Source organism: Falco rusticolus, chromosome 3 (genome assembly GCF_015220075.1).
Source record: "Falco rusticolus isolate bFalRus1 chromosome 3, bFalRus1.pri, whole genome shotgun sequence".
Lineage (NCBI taxonomy): Eukaryota > Metazoa > Chordata > Aves > Falconiformes > Falconidae > Falco > Falco rusticolus.
Window position 1 is genome coordinate 92,194,239 of NC_051189.1, and position 22,801 is coordinate 92,217,039.

The 22,801-nt window shown below is 35.6% G+C and overlaps 1 protein-coding gene across 7 annotated transcripts in view; it reads left to right on the plus strand.

The window, feature by feature from the left end:
- The window catches only part of PRPF4B (pre-mRNA processing factor 4B), a 25,963-nt gene extending 4,052 nt beyond the window's left edge, over positions 1 to 21,911 (plus strand). Inside the window, exons 2-19 of one of the 7 annotated variants that reach the window (XR_005102897.1) lie at positions 170 to 1,363; positions 4,388 to 4,561; positions 4,827 to 4,982; positions 5,704 to 5,785; positions 7,289 to 7,499; positions 10,017 to 10,090; positions 11,569 to 11,659; positions 12,017 to 12,164; positions 13,382 to 13,519; positions 14,609 to 14,762; positions 15,724 to 15,838; positions 16,356 to 16,507; positions 16,987 to 17,073; positions 17,860 to 18,634; positions 19,148 to 19,193; positions 19,717 to 19,802; positions 20,621 to 20,666; positions 21,727 to 21,911. Coding sequence is in view for 2 of the 7 variants with exons in the window: in XM_037378578.1 (XP_037234475.1) it covers positions 170 to 1,363; positions 4,388 to 4,561; positions 4,827 to 4,982; positions 5,704 to 5,785; positions 7,289 to 7,499; positions 10,017 to 10,090; positions 11,569 to 11,659; positions 12,017 to 12,164; positions 13,382 to 13,519; positions 14,609 to 14,762; positions 15,724 to 15,838; positions 16,356 to 16,507; positions 16,987 to 17,073; positions 17,860 to 18,063 (2,980 nt within the window). In the remaining 5 variants the exon portion in view is untranslated. The other 6 variants (XR_005102895.1, XR_005102898.1, XR_005102894.1 and 3 more) reach the window with 6 other exon arrangements.
- Positions 21,912 to 22,801: the final 890 nt, after the last annotated feature.

Sequence of the window (22,801 nt, forward strand, 5' to 3'; positions counted from 1 at the left end):
GAAGTGTATCTGCTGTTATAACTTGGTTACGTTAGTTGTACATTTTTAATTCTCCCAAAGGTAGGTAATTAGATGCCAGTTAGTATCTTATCATTAAAAAGGCTGTCAATGCAAGATTAAGGACTGCAGTGAGTTGATAGTACTGATGTGTAGTTTTTATTTTTTGCAGGGTTGAGGATGCTGAAGCATCTGAGAAAAGTGTAAATGAAGAAAATGGGGAAGTATCAGAGGCAGACCAACCTCAGAACAAGCACAGCCGACATAAAAAAAAGAAACACAAACACCGAAGTAAACACAAGAAACATAAACATTCTTCAGAAGAAGATAAGGACAAAAAACATAAACACAGACACAAACATAAGAAACATAAATGGAAAGAGGTAGCTGATACCTCTGACAAAGAAGATGGACCAGCCAAAAGAACTAAAATTGATTTTTTAGCTCCTCTGGAAGACTTGGAGAAACAAAGAGCATTATTAAAAGCTGAACTTGAAAATGAGTTAATGGAAGGAAAAGTCCAGTCTGGGATGGGATTAATATTACAAGGTTACGAGTCAGGATCTGAAGAAGAGGGGGAGATTAACGAAAAGGTGCGAAATGGAACGAGACCTACAGTGAAGTCAAACACTAAGGGGAAATTGGAACCTGTGGACAACAAAACTAGTTCCAAGAAAGGAAGTAAGAGTGAATCAAAAGAAAGGACTAGGCACAGATCTGACAAAAAGAAAGGCAAGGTAGGAGTTGATGGAATCAAAGAGAAGACAACTAGAAGCAAGTCAAAAGAAAGGAGGAAATCCAAAAGCCCTTATAAGAGGAGTAAGTCTCAAGATCAGACAAGGAAATCTAGGTCTCCAATGCTTAAAAGGCGATCACAGGAGAAAAACAGAAAGTCTAAATCTCCCCCAGAGGATAGAAATAAAGCTGATGATAAAAGTAAGTCAAGAGATCGCAGGAAGTCTCCAGTTGTAAATGAAAACAAAAGCAGAGATCGTGGCAGAAAATCTAAATCCCCAACAGAACTAAGAAGCAAATCCAAAGATAGAAGATCACGGTCCAAAGATAGAAAACCTAGGAGATCAGAGACTGACAAAGAAAAAAAGCCACTTAAATCTCCTTCTAAAGATGCTTCTTCAGGGAAAGAAAACAGGTCCCCTAGACGACCTGGCCGTAGCCCAAAAGGAAGAAGCTTGTCTCCCAAACAACGAGAAAAGTCAAGAAGAAGCAGATCCCCTCTCTTTAATGATCGTAGATCTAAACAGAGTAAATCCCCCTCTCGAACCCGTTCTCCAGTTAGAAGAGTGAGGAGTAGATCTGCCGAAAGGAAAAGAAGAGAATCGGAAAGGAGGCGTCTGTCTTCTCCCAGGTAACTTAAAAGATGTCATGAACCATCGCAAAAATGTGTTACAGGATGAACTGTCTCCTAGCTCAGTGTTTTATTCTGAAAATAGCTATTAAAAAAGACAGTCAGATTGTGCATTGTGTTATGATCGTACTTTGTATGTGTTCGGTTTTAAAAAAATACTCCCCACAGCTGTTAAACATGCAAATTCAGCTTTGGTTGTTAAAGTGCTGAGTTATCTGCTGCTCACACCGTTACTGGGAACAAGTTTTCTAGCTCAGAGTTGTCTTTTTGTCACTTGGTTGGATTCAGAGTCTGACTTCTATTTTGTTTCTTAGTCCTGTTGCTTTCAGGAATTTTTGTGGACTGAGAGTTGCCTCCTCTCTTACATATTGGTGTTGGCTAAAAGTGGGTAATTAACCTCTTTTTCCCCACAAAAAAAAACAACAAAAAAACCAAAACCCCAACAACCCTAATAATAGGCAATATGTGTGAATGTCAGCAAATCTTTATCAAGATGTCCTCCTCACAGTCACTTTTTTTGTTAAAAATACTTATTTTTCATTTGCTACGGATATAGTAGTGTTGCTTCATTGTTGGTCTGTATATATCCTTACCATGTTTTGCATACACTTAAAGGAAAAGGGCTGAAATCTTTTTCATTTATTTTTAGTCTGGGATTTTTTTAAAAAAGACAATTTAGCCTATGAAAGCTGTTAACTTGAAATTTAATATAAACCATGAGACAATAATTACTAATAATTACTCTGAAGCTGTAAAGCCTGGATGCTAAGTTCCCAAGCAGAGAACAATATAAGTGTATACATTTTTGGAAGTTAATTCATTAAATGTAGGAAGCTCAACCGGCAGAAGAGTTCAGCATTACTTCTGGATAATGAATAATTTAAAACTTTTTACTACGGGGTTTAGCTTCACCCACTCTTGAGAATTAAGAACAAAGAAATATTCATTTAAAACAGTGGATTAGAACCACAAAGACTAGCTTGGTAAGTAAGTGCCTAATAAATGTGAAAGTCTCTCTGCCTGTACAGCTGAAGGTTACTCTGGTTTCAGGTATGGGGTGTCTTCTACAGGCACATTATCAGCTTATTTGTCTGTACTGCTCCTTAGTAATATTTTGGAGGGTGTCCCCAGTGGTGTTAACCAGGTTAAGCAAGTATTGTAAATGCTAGCAGTTTTATCTGTGTGCTTTCTGGTGAATCAGGAAATTATTGGCACAACCACTATATTTCTTTGACATACTATTTGACTTTTCTTCCATAGCATTTTGAATCTTTCAGTTTTCATTTCCGATGACAGCTTGCATGGCAGCCAGTTTGAATTAGTTGTTTAGATGCTATTTCAAGTGGTGCTTGTGTCTAGAATTTTGCTATCAAATTTATGTTGTAACACTGTGGTGAGCAGCATGTGAATGGGGGACTGCTAATTTCTTTTTTGCTAGAAGTGTTTGCAGATCAGCAGTAATAATCTTTGTGGGACATCCTGAACTACCTCCACTGTGTTGGAGCTTTAACACCTGTAATTACTCAGGCTGCCAGATAATTTCAGGGGCTTTAGAAGTTTTAGCAAAAAATTTCCAGTAATTTTATTTCTCATGTTTGTTGTCTTAGTGTTCTAAGGCATGCAAGTTCTAATCATGTAAGATTCTTCCCAGGTCTTTTGACTGAATTACTCGTTATATGATGTTACTAGGCATTCTTAATCAGCTTCTACTTTTTATCTCATACCTGTGATTCCTGAAGTGATTTAATTTTTTTAGGTAGTTTGATTGGGTTTTGGCAGTACAACCACTTCATTAGCCAGGAAACCTGGAACTGTCAGTTCATCCTGTGACTTTTTGCAAGATTGTTTACGAGAACATAATGTAAATTAGATGGACTAGAGGGATCATCAGCCTGCTTCAGCATTTGAGTCTACAGTAATTTCTTGTAGAAACTGCCAGTACTTCTGCATATGCATAAAGTTTCCTTCTGTCCCACTTTTAGTATATTGCATCAGTTCTGTATGCCTGGTCATTATACGTAGTTAAGGTAACTAAAGCTGATATAGTAGTCTCAAAACAAACAAAAAAACATTACAGAATGGGTGGGATTAATCTTTCAGACCCCAGAGGTTTTGTTCATTGATGAAATACACCACCTGAAATAACTTAGCCCAGTTTGGTTTAAAAAAAAAAAGGGGGGGGGTGGCAGGAGGGAGAAATAGAGTGGCAACGTTTTCTTTAAACCATGGTGTGGAAGTATTTTCCAAGAGTTTCTGTGGCAGCCTCATTAGAATAGTAGTTAAATATTTTTAACTTATATCCTTTTACAGTTTGCGGTTGAAGACTTGCTGTCGTGGAATGCGATTAAGCTTTTTAATGTAGTTGTCCTATCAACAGTTTTTCTTCTTGAATACTTGTGAATGTGTATAGACAGGAATGAGCAAATTTTGAATAGTATATAGTGTCAGACTTGTTTTTTAATTTGAGAAGGATTAGTTTACATGTTAATTAAGAATTTTAGTTTTCAGCTGCCTTATTAGAATATTCCAAATGTTAAAGCTGTCCAGTTCTAGTGCCCAAATTGAAATAGACATTAAAGTCGTTGCTGTGGATTAGCATGGTCCTAAATTTCAATACCGAATTGTAAAGTTGCTGAGAAAATTCTCAATAATTAGTTTTTGGGTTTTATTTATTGTTAAAATACAGTTTCTGGTAAACACAAAAACAGGTCAATATTTATGTAAGACCTAAGCACAGGTTTTGTTTTAAAACCTGTCTTAGCATGTGTTAGCAATTAACAAGCTCTTTTTTCAGGGTTGTCCTCAACTAGACCTATGTATAGGCACATATTTCCCAGGGTACATACGGGGGAGAGGTGCAGAAGGGCAGCCAGCTCTGCAGCATACTTACCCATCCCTCCCTCAGAAGCCCCTCTAGTGGCCTTTCACTTGCAGTAAGATTTTGAAGTGAGCCTTAGAGGGAATTGGGATTTTTGTTTTCAGCTTGCTCCTGATTTTACCACCATTCTCTTCCTCTGTTTTAAGAACGCGGACCAGAGATGATATTTTATCTAGACGTGAAAGATCAAAAGATGTTAGCCCCCCCAGTAGATGGTCTCCATCCAGAAGAAGGTCTCGGTCCCCCATTAGAAGGAGGTCTCGTTCACCCCTTCGACGCAGCCGATCTCCAAGAAGGCGGAGTAGGTCTCCTCGGAGGAGGTAAAGGCACACTGCATTTTTTTAATATATTTTGTAAAATACTACTAAAAGATTAAAGATGGCTATCTTTTGTGCAAAAAGGTGATGCGTTTTTTTGCCCACATTTATATATGCTAGCATGGTTGAATTAATTTTGTTCTCCATGAGTTTATTTGTCTTATTACTTGGAGTCATTATGTACCTTGGTGTTTTATGAATAGATTTTTCTCCTTCTCTTCAAAAAAACAAACCAAACCAAAATCCAAACCCTCCTTACTGTTACCAGGGATAGAGGCCGAAGAAGTAGATCTCGCCTTCGAAGGAGGTCCAGGTCACGTGGTGGCCACAGACGAAGGAGCAGAAGCAAAGCTAAAGAAGACAAATTTAAAGGTAGTCTTTCTGAGGGTATGAAAGCTGAACAGGAGTCTTCATCAGATGAAAAGTAAGAATAAATTTCTAACTTGCACTGATTATCTGAAAATACAGATCCACTGATACTGCGAATGAATTGATATTTTTTGGGTGGTTGTCATCTAAAACCTTAATCATGTTTTAGTACTTGTGATCTTGTGAAATTACTATTGGGATGATCTGAAAAACTTTAGAGTATGCAAGAAACACCAAGACCTGTTGGCTAGTGGGCAGACCTGAGGGGATGATACGGTGTTAAGTTTCTAAATTCAACTTGATCAATACCTTGTGAAAATATTTGGTCTGTTTCCTGAAGCTTATTCCTTGAGGAAAAATGGTAATAGCTGAAAGGGTTAATTGCTATCTGCAAATCGGTTTTATATTTGCTAAATATCTACTTAATTAAATTGCTCAAGCGTATGCATTCTTAACCAAATAATTACTAAGGAAGAATGATGGAATGAAAATGAAGAAGGTTTTTTTCTTTCTCTTTAAAAACAGTTACTATTAATTGTTTGCAGTTAAAAATGAGATACACAAAGTCCCAATGAGATACCAGAAGATAAATTTTCTCTGTAAGGAGATGTAAATACACACACTGGGCTTTAATACACCTTTGCTTTCTGAGTCAGTTGAACAGCTATTGTTTAATACATTGTGTGCTTTCTACATAGAAGAATGACATTTGGTAAAATTCAGTAGATAATTCTATGTTTATGATGTTACATTATAAAATAAATGTATTTTTATAGTCTTGAAGACTTTGATTTGGAAGAAGAGGATGAAGAAGCCGAGATAAGACAAAGAAGATTACAGCGGCAAGCAATTGTTCAGGTACCTGGTTATATTATCATGTGGGCTACAGAAAGTAATTTTATGTTTTTAGTGTAGAATGTTGTGATAAAGGAAGGCTCTTTGCTCGTTACTACATTATGTTAGTAATTACTGTATTTTTTCCAATTAATTTATTGTAAATGTTGGTCTCCATTAAACTTTACACTTCTATTGCAACAGCATGGCTTTTACAACTGAAGCAGCTCTTCTGTCAGCCATTTTTGTGCTACAGTTGGACGTTCTCTGACAGTCCTATGATGTTAAAAAAAGTTCTTCAGTTATTTTAATCTGTAGGTTTTCTTCATAGCTGTATCATTGATATCATTCTGTCAATATAGCAAAATGGTCAGTTATTTCAAGTAGAATTTATCCTTCTCCATTTCCAAAACTTTGTAAAGCCACTAACATGGGTTCCCCCTTCATAAATATAGATGATATATTCAGTTACACATGTGAGTTCCCATGAACTTTGTATTCCTGATAAGAAGGTAATAGTAATGACTGTAATAATGTGATTGAGACCCCTGAAAGGGAGCTGTGGCAAAAGGGGATGTAATTCTACAGCTCGAATCGGGTATCTTTTTTTGATTTGGCTCACAGCTACAACATAGTAAGCAAAATGCTGTGGCTTATTTACTTAGTATTTAGTTATAAAACCACTGTTTATAATGTGCTGCTTATTTTAAGCAGCACTAAAAATAGCATTCATGATTTGACTGCTATGCAAAGCCCATTGTAAAATCCTTCCAGAACTATGACTGAGCAAAACCATATAAAGTAAATTATTTTTAAAGGCAGGTTACACCTGTTGTTGGTCCATGCAGGAAGCAAAAACAATGGGAAACCTCTGTTTGTATTATTGAATAGTTCGACCTTGATAAGTGAGTGGTCTCAGCATTTGTTCATTTTGATTTTTAACTTTTGGGAGAGGAAATGACATTTGTATACTTTCATATTACTTAAAGTTTAAAAAAAAATAATTTGTACAGGTGTTGTCTTGAACTTTTTTAATGCATCTGAACTTTTTCAACAAGAATGAATGAATAAACAGGATTTCCAATTCAAATAAAAACCCCTGAATCTAAAAACTACTTTTCTGTAACATAACACTAATAAAAATGGGAAAGATTCTAGGATGAAAGATGTAAAATCATTAATTTGTCCTTAAAGACTTCAACACATGTTAGAATGGTTTATTTTACCTCTACTGACATTTTGTCACGAACAACAAAATAGTTTATTTCCTTAAAAACTGATTTTTATTGAAGATTGAGACACATGAATTTTTCAGTCTTGTTTTATGCTCTGGGTTGTGGTGTGTTGTGGTAGAATAATTTTCAGAAGGTCTATCCCATTCTGCAAATAATCCATTGCTTTTAGAGGTGTAGATGATTATGAAAGCAAAGATTAAGGTTTAGCACAAACTGTTGAAAAGGTGAGTGTAAAAATGTTTAAATTGTGATAAGCTGTGATGGTGAGATTAATAATTAGATTTCTTTTTAGAAATACAAAGGCCAGACAGAAGACAGTAATATATCTGTACCATCTGAACCAAGCAGTCCTCAAAGCAGTACGCGTAGTCGCTCGAACTCACCAGATGACATCCTAGAAAGAGTAGCTGCTGATGTTAAGGAGTACGAACGAGAAAACGTGGACACATTTGAGGCGTCAGTAAAAGCCAAGCACAACCTCATGACAGTTGAACAGAACAACGGTAAGAATCTGAAATCTCACTGTATAGTGCAGGTTATGAAAGCTCAGACATTTTGCTTAGTTTCCTTACTATACTTCAGGACTTGGCAGTAGATTGACTTTTTGGACAGAATTTGAGAATTTCCACAAATATTACATACTGACAACATTAAAATACAGCTTGCTTGTAAGGAGGAGGAGAATGCAAACGGAACACGTTCTTTGTATTTCTAGTAACTCTTAACACAATACAATGTGTGCTGTACATTTGGAAGAGTAAATAACGATGTCTGTCTTTATAATTAAGAATTACCCTTTTAACTTCCAAATTTTTCTTTTCACTTACACATGTTCTTTTCGTAGAAGCTTAATATAGTCCTAGTCTTTACTTCGGGGTGGGTTGGGAACTGTGCCCCTTTTGTCCCTTTTTTTGGTCAAAACCACGGTGTCGGACAAGTGTAAGTGGGTCTGTAGTCATTTATAGAATGATTAAAGCTTTTGAAAGTCAATGCTAGTAAGTCCATTTTGGTGGCATAATTTCTTGGAGAAGTGGACATTTCCTCTTCCTCCCTGCACGTGATCATTATATATTATTACACAGCAATACTGAAATGAAATACATCTTGATACAAAACCGGCCTTGTGCCTGCTGTGGTAAAAGGAACATAAAGCATCTTGCAGTGCAGCCTGTAATACTGAAAATCAGGGGGGTTGGTTATTTTTTTTCACTGTCCTTTGAAAGTGGATTACTGTACATCTTAAAGTAGTCAAAGGTGTGCCTAGTTGCTGTGTGGTCGTACTTTGAGCTCGTTTTCCCTACATCAGTTTCTTTTTGCAGTTTAATTGCAACAGCATGCTGTTTAACAAGGGCTGTGAAAGCTGCCCAACCCCTCAGGAAATAGTTGGACGGTTGGTTTGTATTTCGTGTCATGCACTAAATGTATCCCTGGGGGCTCAATACACTATCCTCTAGTGGATGCTTCTCTTCGAAGTAATAAAGCTGCATCTCTTTGGGACCGGTGTACTGCCCTGTAGTTTGTACTGGTCTACCCTTGAGCAGTGTGTGTTCAGATTGTTCTCCTGCAATGGAGGTAGAAAGGAACTACCTTACGCACTTTTTCTTGATTTACATACTGCAAATTTAGACTTAGTCTTCTTGTATGTCTTTTTACTTTTTTGTCAAGGCATGTACTGCTTTATAATTTTGTCCACCAAAGCATATGAAAATATAGCTGTTAACTATGTAGATATTTTTAAGATATGAAAAAGGGTTGGTTTTGAAAACAGAGCAGTTACTCTAAAATCTGGCAATTTTCACGTATGGGTAAGATTCGGGGTTGGAGGTGGCTATAACAGATGGAAGCAGTGGATCATCTTTCTTTGTACGAGCTATTTTTTATTTCTATCCTGACCTCATACAGAGCCAGGATAGTAAGTTCCTACAGAACTAGTTAATAACTCATTGTAGCCCAGTGCAAGTGTGAGTAACTGGAACTAAAAAAGACATTTGAGGAAGTTGCTGGAAGGGTCTGTCTGTGAAATGATGGTGTAACCTGTCTCCCCATAGTGTCAGGTGACAGGTCTATACCTTGAAACAACTGTGTCAGTGTGATGGATGAGAGTTTTTGATGCTGTTGAAAGATTTCAGTCTGGTTATTTTGTATGCATGTGGTTGGCTATATACATCCTGAGACCTGAAGCACCTGAGATTAACCATTTATTTTTCTCCATTGCTTAATACCCTCGAGGGAGTGCCTGTGATTTACCATGGTCATGAGGGGATGCTACCATAATGCGTGTTACGAGATAGTTTGAAGTTTACTTGTTTTCACTAATGTGTACTTAATCTATATTTCTCTGCTTTTATCAACCAAGTAAAATGTCTTTGGAACTTTAGAGATGATAAAAAGGTGAGAAAGGGATTATCTTGCCCACGTTAAAAATGTTTCTCTTAAATGTAAGAGTAAACATTGTCTTTGACTAAAAGCTATGCGTGAGGTCCTTTTTGGCAGGGTTGAAGAAAACATTTTCCAAAGACACATCTTTTGGGCTTTACAGCTTTGTTTTTGAGTAAAATACTTTGTCAGCAGAAAAGCCTGAAATTTTATATTGAAACCATGTCTGTATTGGTTTTTATACATAGACATTCATTCTAGGTTTCTTTTTATACATAAACATATATAAATAGATATATATAGAGAGTATTTATAATATATACTATATAGATATAGTAATTATCTGTAGGGATCACATAAGTATGTACTACTTTTGCTACTACATGAATTATTTGAAAGCTATTGTACTTAATTTTTCAAGGAGATACAAATTTTTGAGTGCTTTGAAGAACTTAACCAATCTTGAGCTTTGTATTTCTAGACTGTAAAATGGTATTTGCTAGAAACATTAGTAGAGCCACCTGTTTGCCAACATACTGACCTAAGATTATATTGTAAAGATACCAAGTCACGAATTATACTGGTAACAGAGTTAGTGGTTTGTCATCTTTTTCATGTTGAGTAATCTAGATTTCATTTTTAAGGTTCAGCGCAGAAGAAGCTGCTAGCTCCTGATATGTTCACAGAATCAGATGATATGTTCGCTGCATACTTTGATGTAGGTAATTCTTGGAGATGAAATATATGACTTTTTTGCTTCATTTTTTATTAGAGAATTACTGTCACTTGAGGTTTGTGGGAACTTTGATTTCTAAGAGGATGTGTAACTGAGTGGATAATATGTTCTGAATCTTTTGATCAGCCAAGGCAAAGTAGCTCTTAATTAGTATTTCAGTGAAAGAAAACCTGCTGAAATTAGTGGGATTTTGGCCAGAGTAAGCAATTGGGGAATTCACCTGCTGTTTGGATAGGGCCTATAGTGGCAAACAGTAATAAACCTATTTCTAAGTTAAGCTTTATGTTAATATTACCATGCTGCACTGTTCTAAATAGGTGCTTTTTTTCAGAGATTCATGTATGGTTAATTAAAAAGTGTATGTAAGGTATCTTAATTTCCTGATGATGCTGTGTTGGAGTAATGTGGTGATTTGTTTGGTGGGGTTTGTTGGTTGGTTGGTTTTGGTTGGGGCTGTTTTTTAAGAGATACATTTCCTGGTTTTACTTTGCCCTATTCCACCAGTTTTTCTCTAAATGTGCTGAAGTGGCCTGTGAATATGGGCAGTCCAGTGACCAGTTTTGAGACTTTTCTTGCCATTCTCTGTAAATCTACCTCATCGTTGCTGATGTACAACACTTGAGACAACAGTCTCAAGACAACAACTTTCCTCAAGTTAGAAATTCTCTAGTTATTTTTCGGTGATGACAGGTAAAACCTATTTGCTATGGCAGAAGCATTGGTGACAAAAGGCTGCCATGGTGGCACTCTAGTAACACTGGTAATAATAATAAAATAAATCAAAACCACTTTGACCTGGAAAAAGATAGATACTTGAAGGATAGTGAAGAGTGTGTGTGTCATTTTAAAGATTTGAAAGTTACAAGTAGAGATATATATGGCTTGTAAGTATGCAATCCCCCTTCCAGAAACTGTTGTTCAGTTGAAGATTTTCATTACTTTACAGATTTTAATTTGTGATAATATATTGCTAAATTTGTTCAGAGATGTCAATAGCAATTTTAGTAATATTATGATTGTAAGTGTAATAGTATGAAATCTGTGAAGTGGCATTGAATGAACAGAAATTCAAGGCTTAAACAGTTACATTTTCCTTGCAAATTGCTAAACTTCTTTACTACAAACATACTGTAAGTAAAAAATCTTCTTCAGATGGTCCAAAATGTGCATTCTAACATGACTTGTATAAATTCCTCCTGAGTACTAACTGAAACTTTGCCCATTAATTTTTAATAATAGTTCTATTGGTTGGACCTCATCATCTTCCCTTGTATCAGTGTATAGATACTGGTATGTAAATAGCATTTTGTGTTCAGTAGTTTCTCTCTCCTACAAGATAAGTGTGTTTGTGCTGTGGAGAGGAACAGTGTTTCAGTAGGAAAAAAGGGGGTTTGATAAGTAAACATCAAGGAAGAACATAGAGCATACAAGCAAAGCTGTTACTTTTCTGTTTATTTCAGAGTGCTCGTCTAAGGGCTGCTGGGTTTGGAAAAGACTTCAAAGAAAACCCCAACCTCAGGGATAACTGGACTGATGCAGAAGGCTATTACCGTAAGTTCTATCTGTTGATTGGCAGGGACAGCTAGAATGAGGATGCTGAATGGAAAAGGTCCTCATGTAAAAGTACTGAAATGTTACTCTAGTGTAGATGTACCACGCGTGCCCTGACTGACTGTGTAATGTACTGGCTGAAATGATCATGCAGGTTTTAACCTCGCTTACAGAAAGACTCCAGACTTCCAGAATCAGTTTGTTCCCCGTAATTTCCGTAAAGCTAGGTGATAGAAGACATTGCACATTATGAAATGAAGTGATTATACCATTACCCTCTTCTTCTGAAATTTAGAGAGTGTTAAAATTTCATTATATATGTCACTTAACTTTAAATTGCTTGATTTTATCCTTCAGGTGTTAATATAGGTGAAGTTCTAGATAAACGTTACAATGTCTATGGTTACACTGGTCAGGGAGTCTTCAGTAACGTAGTGCGAGCCAGGGACATGGCAAGAGCAAACCAAGAAGTAGCGGTTAAAATCATCAGGAACAATGAACTTATGTAAGTAATGTTTTTGTTCACTGATAATAATACAGTGTATGTAACAGTTGGACGATTTCCATGTTGTGATTTGAATCTCCCTTTGTTTCAAGTGAAGTAACAGATTACAGCTGTGATTTCCTGCCTTTTCTGCTAATATGAGCCAGATAATGGGAAGCGCTTGAGGACTATGTATCCACACTTCTTTACAGCTATCACAGGAAGAAGAAGGGTACTTGCATTTTCATCAAGCACTTTCTCATTTGCAAAACTGCAGGGAACAGTGGTAGCAATACGAGGCCAGCCCAGCCCTAAAATTATTGAGATGGGAGTTGTGGACTGTAAAAAAAACTTTGTTTTGATGGACCAAATCGATTTGTCAGGCGTATGGGTTGGATCCTAACTGATCACCTGTAACTTACAAAAAGACCTGTGTACATTATTTATTTTTGTATAGTCTATATGTTTACATGTATATAAGATATATGAAAAGGAATGGGACTCTCTGTTGGCAAAAAATTTTTTTTGAGATCTTTCAGAATAACACAGTTTAATAGATCATACTTTATGTGAGGACTTACCTATAATGCTGTATTAAGTAACTGCTGCTGTATTTCTGCAGTTGTATATTATGTTCTCTTCCGTTAAAGACAGCTTAAATAAAAATATTTTCCATGCGTTTTACCTTGGAGGTTTTAAAAGTTGACTTGCTGTGTGTATAACTGTGTTATTTTGAGTTATATGAATAGGTATCTGGAAAAGTTTTAAAAAAGGAGGGGGGTGATAAGCTATTTCAGTTTGGTGTGTTGTATCATTAAGTTTGGGTGTGTACTTGACTCTTAAAAGTCTTAAGCTGAAAACTTTTTGTAATAATGTATGTGGTTAAGTACTTCTTTAAAAAACTAAACTTCTCGAGCGAGTGCTGTTTGAAACTAAAATGTCATATCACAGGAGGAAATCTTAATTTTAGCTTTACATGCAACCAGGAGGGAGGAGGAAAAGGTTAACCAGAATACAAAGGCACAATGAGGATCAGGGAATTAAACAAACTTACCCAATGTGTCGACTCTGACAGCAAAAGACTGTTGTGATTTTTTTTCAAGACGTGGTGCATTAAGTAGTGACAAGACACTTCTCATTTCTGGATAATTATAACCGCACTAGTGAATGTCTGGATTTTTAAAAAGGTATTAGAATTTCACTGGTTTTCCTTTATAATCATATTTCTTTGTTTTCAGGCAAAAAACTGGCCTAAAAGAACTGGAATTTTTGAAGAAGCTCAATGATGCAGATCCTGATGACAAGTTTCATTGTCTACGGTTGTTCAGGCATTTCTACCACAAACAACATCTCTGTCTGGTATTTGAGCCACTCAGGTAAGATGACAAATGTTTGGGGTTCTCTGTAAAAAGTAAAGTACTATTGAGTGATCTTTACTTTTTGATTTTGGCTATTGTTTTGATACCTTGTTCTATTGCCAAGATTCAAAAACGCATGGACCTTTAAAAAAATATTATCTGGAGGCACAAATTGACGAACAGAATGCTGAAGTATTGCTGATGTACTTAAAGCATCATTGTGAATTTTCTGCCTGGACAATATTTGAAATAAAATAATGTATTATTAAAAATGGGGCATCTCACCAATGCTGCTCTTTTTTTCTTTGGTTTGCAGGGCACAGGGGGGCTTGTGTGTATGTCACAATATTCTTGTTAGTTTTCATAATTAATTCGCAGAGAAGTTCAGCAAGCGCTGTATATTCTGTGAAGAGTACATATATAACAACGCTCTAAGGAAGAAAATTGTTACGGTGGTTTCTTTGCATGCTCAGTTTTCCTTTAAATAATTAAGGTCTTATGACAGGTTAATGGCAGACACTATTTTATGGTAGATGTGGATATATTAATTGCCTTAGTTCCCATTCCCACTTAGAGACATCAGTTGTTCTTATCCTGAGTTTTCTGTGTATGTCATTTTAATTTTTGCCATATTTCAGGTGAAGATAAGTTGTATGCTGAAGCAATGCAAACTTTATGAAATTGCTATTATATTTTCATAAATAAGCCATACAACAAATTATTATTTTTGTGCTGCACTATCTCTTTATAACACACTTGAACATTATTTATATCCAGTGATGGTTTTTGTCCTGGAATTATGCTCTTTTTATCTGCTGTTTAAGTCACCAAAAAATCACCTTCTCAACTTGTATCTTTTGCATACTTCCTTCCTTATTTATTTCTGAAGAAAGCAAGTACAAAGGCTTTACAGTTATTAAGAAAATGCTGTTCATGTGCAAATAAATCCACTCAAATTAGTCTTGATTAAGAATGTGTTGTGAATTAAGCCAGTCCAGTCTAGTAAGTAATTATACAATATAGGAAGTTTGTCTTACAGTTCAGGAAGCCACTATGTTTGTCTTTGGTAAGCTTTTCTGTTCTTTCTCTCTTCCTTTCTTTTAATAGTATGAATTTACGAGAGGTGTTGAAGAAGTATGGGAAAGATGTTGGCCTCCATATTAAAGCTGTGCGTTCCTACAGCCAGCAGTTGTTCCTGGCTTTAAAACTTCTTAAAAGATGCAATATCCTACATGCAGATATTAAACCAGATAATATTTTGGTAAGTAATAAATAATTGAAACTTATTTTGCAGAGTCTATATTGGAAAATTAAATATTTACAATTAATATAATTCTTTTAATTTAGATGAAGTCAAATTTCACTTTATCTGAAAATGTTAGGGATTCATGTTTTGATACAAGATGCTATTGTGGTATAAATAGAAAGAAGTATACAGCATCTAAATAAAATCTTTTATTCAATACAGTCTTTCTCAAACAAACCTGCATCCATGCATTTCTTTATAGAAAGCATACCTTCCAGTGTTCTTTCTCAGGAGAAATCTTGGGACTTTTTCCATCAGTAGTTGAAAAATGTTCTTGCTTTCTGTAAAATGGAAGTAGGTGGTTTGAGTCTGGATGGAGATTTTGTTTGTGTGAATGAGATAATGGCAGAAAGTCCTTGATGCCTTTTTCCTCTTCTGTTTCCATTAAACATTCTGCGGGTTAGCAGGGTGTGAGATCTACAACAGAGGAATCAAACACATTTCCTTTGATTTTCTTGGTGTCATCCCTGTGACAAACTCGTATTTTTATTTGATTTAAAATGTTCTCTTCTTGCCACCACAGCAGTAAAATTTACTATGTAAGCATGGGTTATGTAAATAATATGCTGTTTTATGAGTGGTACTCCAGATACTAGAATTAGAAGTCTAAACTGATACAATTTCAGTATCTTGAATGAAATCTGGATCCACCAAGGATATTTTGGTAAAGGAAAAGTATGTGAAACTGACCTTTTTGTGTTTTGTAGGATCTCAAGACATTAACTGTCACTTTCAATTAAGAAAGTTTCACAATTTCCTCAGAATACAGAGAGGAAGGATTAAAATATGGGAGGAACTTCCAATTTAAAGGCTGAATGCTTTTCTTATCTCAGACTTTATGTATTGTCACTTTCACAGTGCTATTGGCAATTCTGTCTACAAATAGTGCTAATGGATATTTACATTTAACTTTCAGGTGAATGAGTCTAAAACGATATTAAAGCTTTGTGATTTTGGATCAGCTTCACATGTCGCAGATAATGACATCACACCGTATCTAGTTAGTAGATTTTATCGCGCTCCAGAAATCAGTAAGTACCTTTGTACTGGCTACATGTATCATAAGCAGTATACTTAACGTAGCTATATACCATACCAGTACTAGCAAATGAGAATTTGACTTGAATTTACTCTCTGTTTGGTCTTAGCAAAACACCACTCTGGAAATATGATGGCAGTCAAAAATTCAGACTTTGAAAGCATGCTTGTGTGACTCTTCATGTATGTTGGTGGTCAGCTCAGTGAGGACAGGGAGAAGTCATTCTGATTGGTTATAGTTATGTTTTAATTTAGAGGTATTGTTCTGACTTCTTGTTTTTTTACTAACTTAATTCATGCTGATTAGTTTGGGTGTTAGGTAAACACCTCCCTTTCTAAAATAGGGATACTGTAAAAGTTAAGTCTGCGTCCTTTTAGGGTAACCTCTTATTCCTAAGAGGAGGAGCACCAATATAATTTACAAATTGGAAACTGTTCATCTGTCTGGTTTTGTGATATTATACTGTTTAAGGCTCCTTTATGGAATTAACTGGAATTGCTCTGTTTCAGTTATAGGAAAAATCTATGACTATGGTATAGATATGTGGTCTGTAGGCTGCACATTATATGAACTTTATACAGGAAAAATACTCTTTCCTGGCAAAACCAATAACCATATGTTGAAACTAGCCATGGATCTCAAAGGAAAGATGCCAAACAAGGTAAGGAAAATAAGTATATGATTTCTAATTAATATCTGAAACTGCTAAAATGAACAGTAGAACATACTTCCTTTTTTCAATCTGCATTCTGTTTCTTATCGTGTACATCTTCTCTTAACAGCAAGTAAATATCAGACTTCATTCTGACTGTATAATTTATATTGATTTAAAATCTTATGAAGTGAAAGTATACAGCTTCTTTTTCATAGACTAAGTATAAAGTGAAAGCAGAAAACTTCTAAGCACTGACCTGAAAAAAAATACGTAAGTCAATGTAAGATACTGTGTCTTTTTCAACTGGTTTGAACTGTATTTTTTTTTTAATTCAATCTAAATATTTCTTGCTGTCCTTTTGATATATTTTTCATTAGTTTCGAATTATTCGTGTTCCAATAAGTTAGTAGACATCAATGCTAATTGTGGAATTTGTAAAACACAGAGAACTTGCCTGAAACTCTTGCCTTTCCCTCATTTTCCAGATGATTCGAAAAGGTGTGTTCAAAGATCAGCACTTTGATCAAAATCTCAACTTTATGTATATAGAAGTAGATAAAGTGACAGAGAGGGTAAGTCCTTAATGTGTTGACTAACATTCATTTTTTCCAAGCTTTCTTACTATTATGACCTTTCAAATGTATCTTGTCCTCTTAATTAAAGATAAGATTTTTACAAACTGTTAGAATGTCCTTTCGTGGTGGTATGGATAAGATACATAGTTGTAAACTGGCAACAGAGATTTTTAATTTCCCCCCCCTACTATTTAGGAACACGTTTAAGAGAAAGCTGAGTTTTATCTTGGTAGGTGCACAGGGTACCTCCACATAATCTTAACCTTAAATTACTAATAAAAGAAATTCTGCCTTTATTTTGGAGAAGGACGTCCAATTCCAGTATGATGTGCTTATGTTGTAGAAGATCACTATTACTTTCTGTATCATTTTAACATAGTATATTTATTGCGAATCACAGAATTAGGGGATTTCACATAATCACAGATATTTCACAAGATCACTATTACTTTCTGTATCATTTTAACATAGTATATTTATTGCGAATCACAGAATTAGGGGACTTTTCCACATGAAATTTTGATGTTTTCCATTAACCGGGATGTTAGGTTCGTGTATGCACTGGCTGTTGGTGAAGGATGCAGCCTGGCCTGCCCCTGACAGTATTATTTCTACTTTTCCTTTGCCCACATGGGGATTTATGAGGCCGTATGATGAGGAAGGGCATTGCTAATCAGATCTGAGAGAACCCTGCAGAGAAGTTGCTGCTGAAGCTCTGTAACAGGGATAGGGGGTTTTGTGTGTTACTTCCGTTCTACAAGGTTGCCATTTTTGTATTTGTAGGAGAAAGTTACTGTTATGAGCACCATAAATCCAACCAAGGACCTGTTAGCAGACTTGATTGGGTGCCAACGACTCCCTGAAGACCAGCGTAAAAAAGTGCACCAGCTAAAGGACTTGTTGGACCAGATTCTAATGTTAGACCCAGCTAAACGAATTAGCATCAACCAGGCTCTGCAGCACGCCTTCATCCAGGAAAAAATTTAAACCAGATGAAGAAGTTCAAAGGGTTTGAGTAATTAAGATACAAAGACTGAAGAAATTTCACAGCAGTTATTAATGTATATAAACATAAATATTTCCCCTGCAAAGTTGAGGAAGAGATGATACATTTGAATTAACATCAAGGCTGATATTTCTTTTAGAAATGTTAGAGTAATTCTGTTTTGTGTCTTATGTGAAAATTTTCACTGTAGAACTCTTTTAATTGCCAAGACTGCACAGAAGTACAATGCTAATGTATATGGTTGCAGTTCGTATATATTATAAAAAGAAAAAAGCATCTGTTATAAAAAAAAAAAAAAAGGAAGAAAAAAAAAGAGCAGTAATACTGGGTGGTTGATTTGTTTTTAGCAGACTTGGCTTCATTTTTGTCTTTAAAAAATGGCCAGCATAAATGCTGTTTATATTCACATTTTCCTAGGTGTGTGTGTGCAGGCCACAGCAGCATGCCCTTGGTGTAGTCAGTGCCGAAGGGGGTCTGTTCCTTCTTGAGCCTGCCCGCAGGGATGGTCTCCTCTTTTAAAGCAGGTTGTGTACAACTTTCAGTACACTGAAGGTAAGCTAACCCATCAACATCACCGGTGTTTAAGCTGTTATTTTACTGGAAGAACTGACAAATGAGAGACAATAGCATTGTGGCAGAATTCCCTGCATGTTTGATAAATGATCTTGTTTTATTTTCTGGCATTGCAACCGTGGCATAGTTACAACTTCTGTTCTGTTCATCACATTTAAAACTTTGAAAGTGCGCACTTGATGGATAGAGCGCCTTCAGTGTACTGTTTCTTATTACTTTAATTTTTTTAATCAACTTGCTATAGACTTTGTATACATTTTGTTAAATACAGTTCACTATGACATAGAACCAATACTTACAGAAGAGTTTTCATTTAGTAATTACGTATGTTGGGATCTCATTCGAAAGACCTTATATCTAAAGGATAGATAGACAACATAAGGAAATTTTTAACTATTTGTATGTCATTTTGAAAGTGTACTGCTTTATGCTAAAAGTGTTTCATTTGTTCATTGTTTTCATTATTTGTGATCATGTTGTCTTTCAATACAGGCATAAACCTTCCACTCTTGAACAAAGCAGCTGCTTTTTAAAAGCGGTAATTGCTTCTTTACCTTTTATTTCTTTTGTAAATGAAGCTTTTCTTTAAGAAATGTGACTTTAAAGTGTTGTCTCTTGCATAAAACAGTTGACACTTACTTATTGTAAAGTGAAGATTGTTCTGCTGCATGTAAAGTGGACCATGCAGATTTCTGTATGTTTTCAGTATGCATCATTAGATAATAAAGTCTTTTGTGAACAAGGCATTTGTAGCCATTTTTAAAAGAATCTGTCTTCAGTGATGGTAAATCAGGTAATCCGTAAGAACCACCCCTGCATTTCCTATTAATCATTTAATTAAAGGGATTATTAAACATTATGATCTTTGGGAGAGCTATAGGCTATGTTAATTAGATATATAATTATCACTGCTTAAACGAAAACAAAGCAAAAAGCCCTACAGATACTGTCTGTCTGCTTTCATTGTAATGAAATTATTCCTGTAGGACATGGGATTAAATTCAGGCTTTAACTAATGTTTGTGCTGTTTTTCTCACTTTTCCTTTTGATGGTGCTGAAAGAGAAAAAGGAAAGCGAGTCACAGGCCACTCAACGCCTACTCCATGGGTCTGATTTGCTGAGACACCAACTTCACCTTCCTAACAAGGTTATTTCTGACAGCATGTGTAGATAAACATTTAGCAACAAATTAAAAGAGCTTGAAACATTTGAGTTGGTTATACAGGGTGAGGAAAACAGAACCAACTTTTCAGGTCTATACTGCTGTTCTAATGTTCTGTTTGACAATGTTAAGAAGTCACCTTTTCGTTTTTATTAACATATCCTGACAAGCTGTGAAAACCCCACTGGTTTCACGTACTTTATGATACTTCTTTGAACTAAGAAGGGTTTTTGTATCCATCTAGGTACATAATGGCAGCAATCATGCACTCTTAGTGCACTCAAGAATGGAAAAATGACACAAAGCAGTCATTCTGCTGGTGGGGAATACCCCACCGAGGAGATGTAATGAACTAACTACGAAAACAAGCAGGAGATGGGTGGTTTTGTATGCCTATTTGGAACCTTCAGCCTGTCTCTTCTCAATTTATATTGTAAAATATTTAATAAAAAATAATCTCTCCTTATTTCAACATATTAAGGTATCTTGTTCACACAGGAAATGAAAAAAATTAGCTTTCACGTTTAATGAAACACTAGTTGCTTGCTAGCTAAATACAGAAAGTACCTTGCACTTTTAAACGTAGGCAGCACCTCTGAGGGCAGTTTTACACAGATGTAGTAGTAGCTTATTCTTTCTGTTGCTTTGTACCTTATTCTTAAAATAGGAGTATAAAACAATGAAATGAGGTGGTGATACAGGAACAAAGCAGTAGAAAAGATGCCCCTTAATGCCTACAGAACTGTTTTAAGCTATTCTGGAGAAGCATAAAGTTGCTCGTTTACTTGTTCTTTGTGTTGTAGGTGCAGCTCAAAAGAAGATGATGGCTACCGGAAGACATGAACAAAGGTTTCTGTCCTATAAGATATGAAAAATACTCTTCATGTAGTTCTGTCTTAATCTTTTGGTTTCCAGCATTCCAATGTAGAATTGATTAACACTGCTGCAGTACTGATAATTCCTGAAACAGACTGTTTAGTGTATTAGAATTTGCTATGTAGATGTGGGTTTTTTCATTTCTGGTTGAAGAGATTTATTTATTTATTTATTTATTGTGATTAAATGTAGGTAAATAGGTATTACTGTTTAAATGTAGTTTTCTTAAAATGGTAGAATGATCAGTACAAAACCTGTGAAATTTAGGAAAAAATCTCCCATTATATTTGGTTAAAATATGTCTGTTTTAACTAGTAAATACTGAAACAGGTGATGCACTTTCTTCTTTAACTTCAGCAGGTTCATTATTTATTTTAATTCTTTCCAACTACTGTTGATACAGAGAATAGCTGATGGGTTATTCAAAACAAGTGGATTTCAGTCCTCCGTCCAGTATCAGCTTCAGCTGATACTTCTTGTTCACAATAATAGAAAATCTTTAGTTCTGGCTTCAAAAGCCTCTGGAATCAAGGACTTAACTGACAGTCTTGAGGAACCTCTCCAGTTTTAGGCAGTACCTGTCCCGGTAGCCTGTGCTCTGAGTAGAGCTGCTGCAGTCAGCTGAATTCCCATGGTTGCAGCTTGGTGCAAACAGAAGAGCTGTGCAACAAGAGTTTTCATGTTGAATGTTTCTCAGCTGATCTGAGAGGGAGGATAATTGCTCTTTTTCTCCTGTACATGAAGATGTAATTTGTATCTTCACCTGAGGTCCTACAAATAGAAAGTTTGGCTAAATCTACTGTGCTGATTTCTGTTCCCTTCTCCCTCATGGTGACAAGGAGCTTCGCATTTAACATCCCTAGTTTGCTAGGCATTCAGAAAAAAAACAAGATACCAGCCCTATGCAGTTAGAATGTGCTTTTATTACCTTGGTGTATACTGATATAATTTAAAAATTAAAAACTGTTTAAGTGTTTTTTGATAGAATGATTCATTTAAAACCTTTTTAATAATACTTTATCTCCATACATAGGGTAAGTGGCCTTAAACCTCTGAAGAGCCTTTATCTGTATATTGACCTGTACACAGAAGGCAGACCAGTCTGTGACACTGCTGGAGATAGAGCAATCTTCTACAGTACGTGTAAAATTGTAACTCGGGTGGAAGGTGTTGGGAAGTGGCAGTTGTTTGAAATTAATAAAGGATGCTTAAAACTTAGTTGCATCCTGTCTTCTGTTGTGTTTACAAATGTCATACTGGAAAGCTGCTAAATATATGAACAATTTTTAAACACACTAAAACCAGTGTAGTTCTTTGAACGGAGTTGTCTGCGTAGGTATCAGAGGTACTACAGAATCTGTGAAAAAGTCTTCCTGAATGTGTGTAGAATGGAGCTGTTGTCTTCATCTCCTGGTTTTTGGAAGCCCTGTCAGTGCCAAAGAATTCATGTGGATTTCACTTTGATTTTCCCACGCCTTTTTTTAATATTTTATAGGGAAGTACTACCACCCTGTATGAGTTGGGAGATGAAAGAATTTAATTGTATTACAGTGAAGGGAAGCCATGTGTATTTATAGATTAATCTTTGTAAGAAAAAAATTGAGGCTAATCAAATGGGAGAAGCAGCATGGTAAAGTGGGATGGAATGTGTATTTTCATTGTACTCATTACGTGGGTACGGAAGTGAAACTACCAAATATACCTCCTAGGCTTTCACATCTTGGGGTTTTTTTCATCCAAATACTTAAATAACTAAAACTTAATATAAACTTGTAACAAATTAAATTACTTTCTCTAAATGAAAAACTTGGCCCTTCCTTCCATGCTATACCTTTTGAATTCTTCATTGTCTCGATTATTCCCTTATAAACACCGATTTTGATGGTTGTGGCCCAGATCTTTCTATAAAGTAGGTATGAGCTAATTATTCATAAAATAGTGAAAGCACAGGGAGAATATTTAGAAAGATTAAGCGTTCGGTTTAAGTTAATGAGAAATAATGTAAAGCTACAGATAAGAAATAAATAGGTCATAACCTGGAAGGTGGATACTGATACAGTCACTGTCTATAACTGTTCCTGGTTTGGTCTTAAAACTGTTACTTTTCA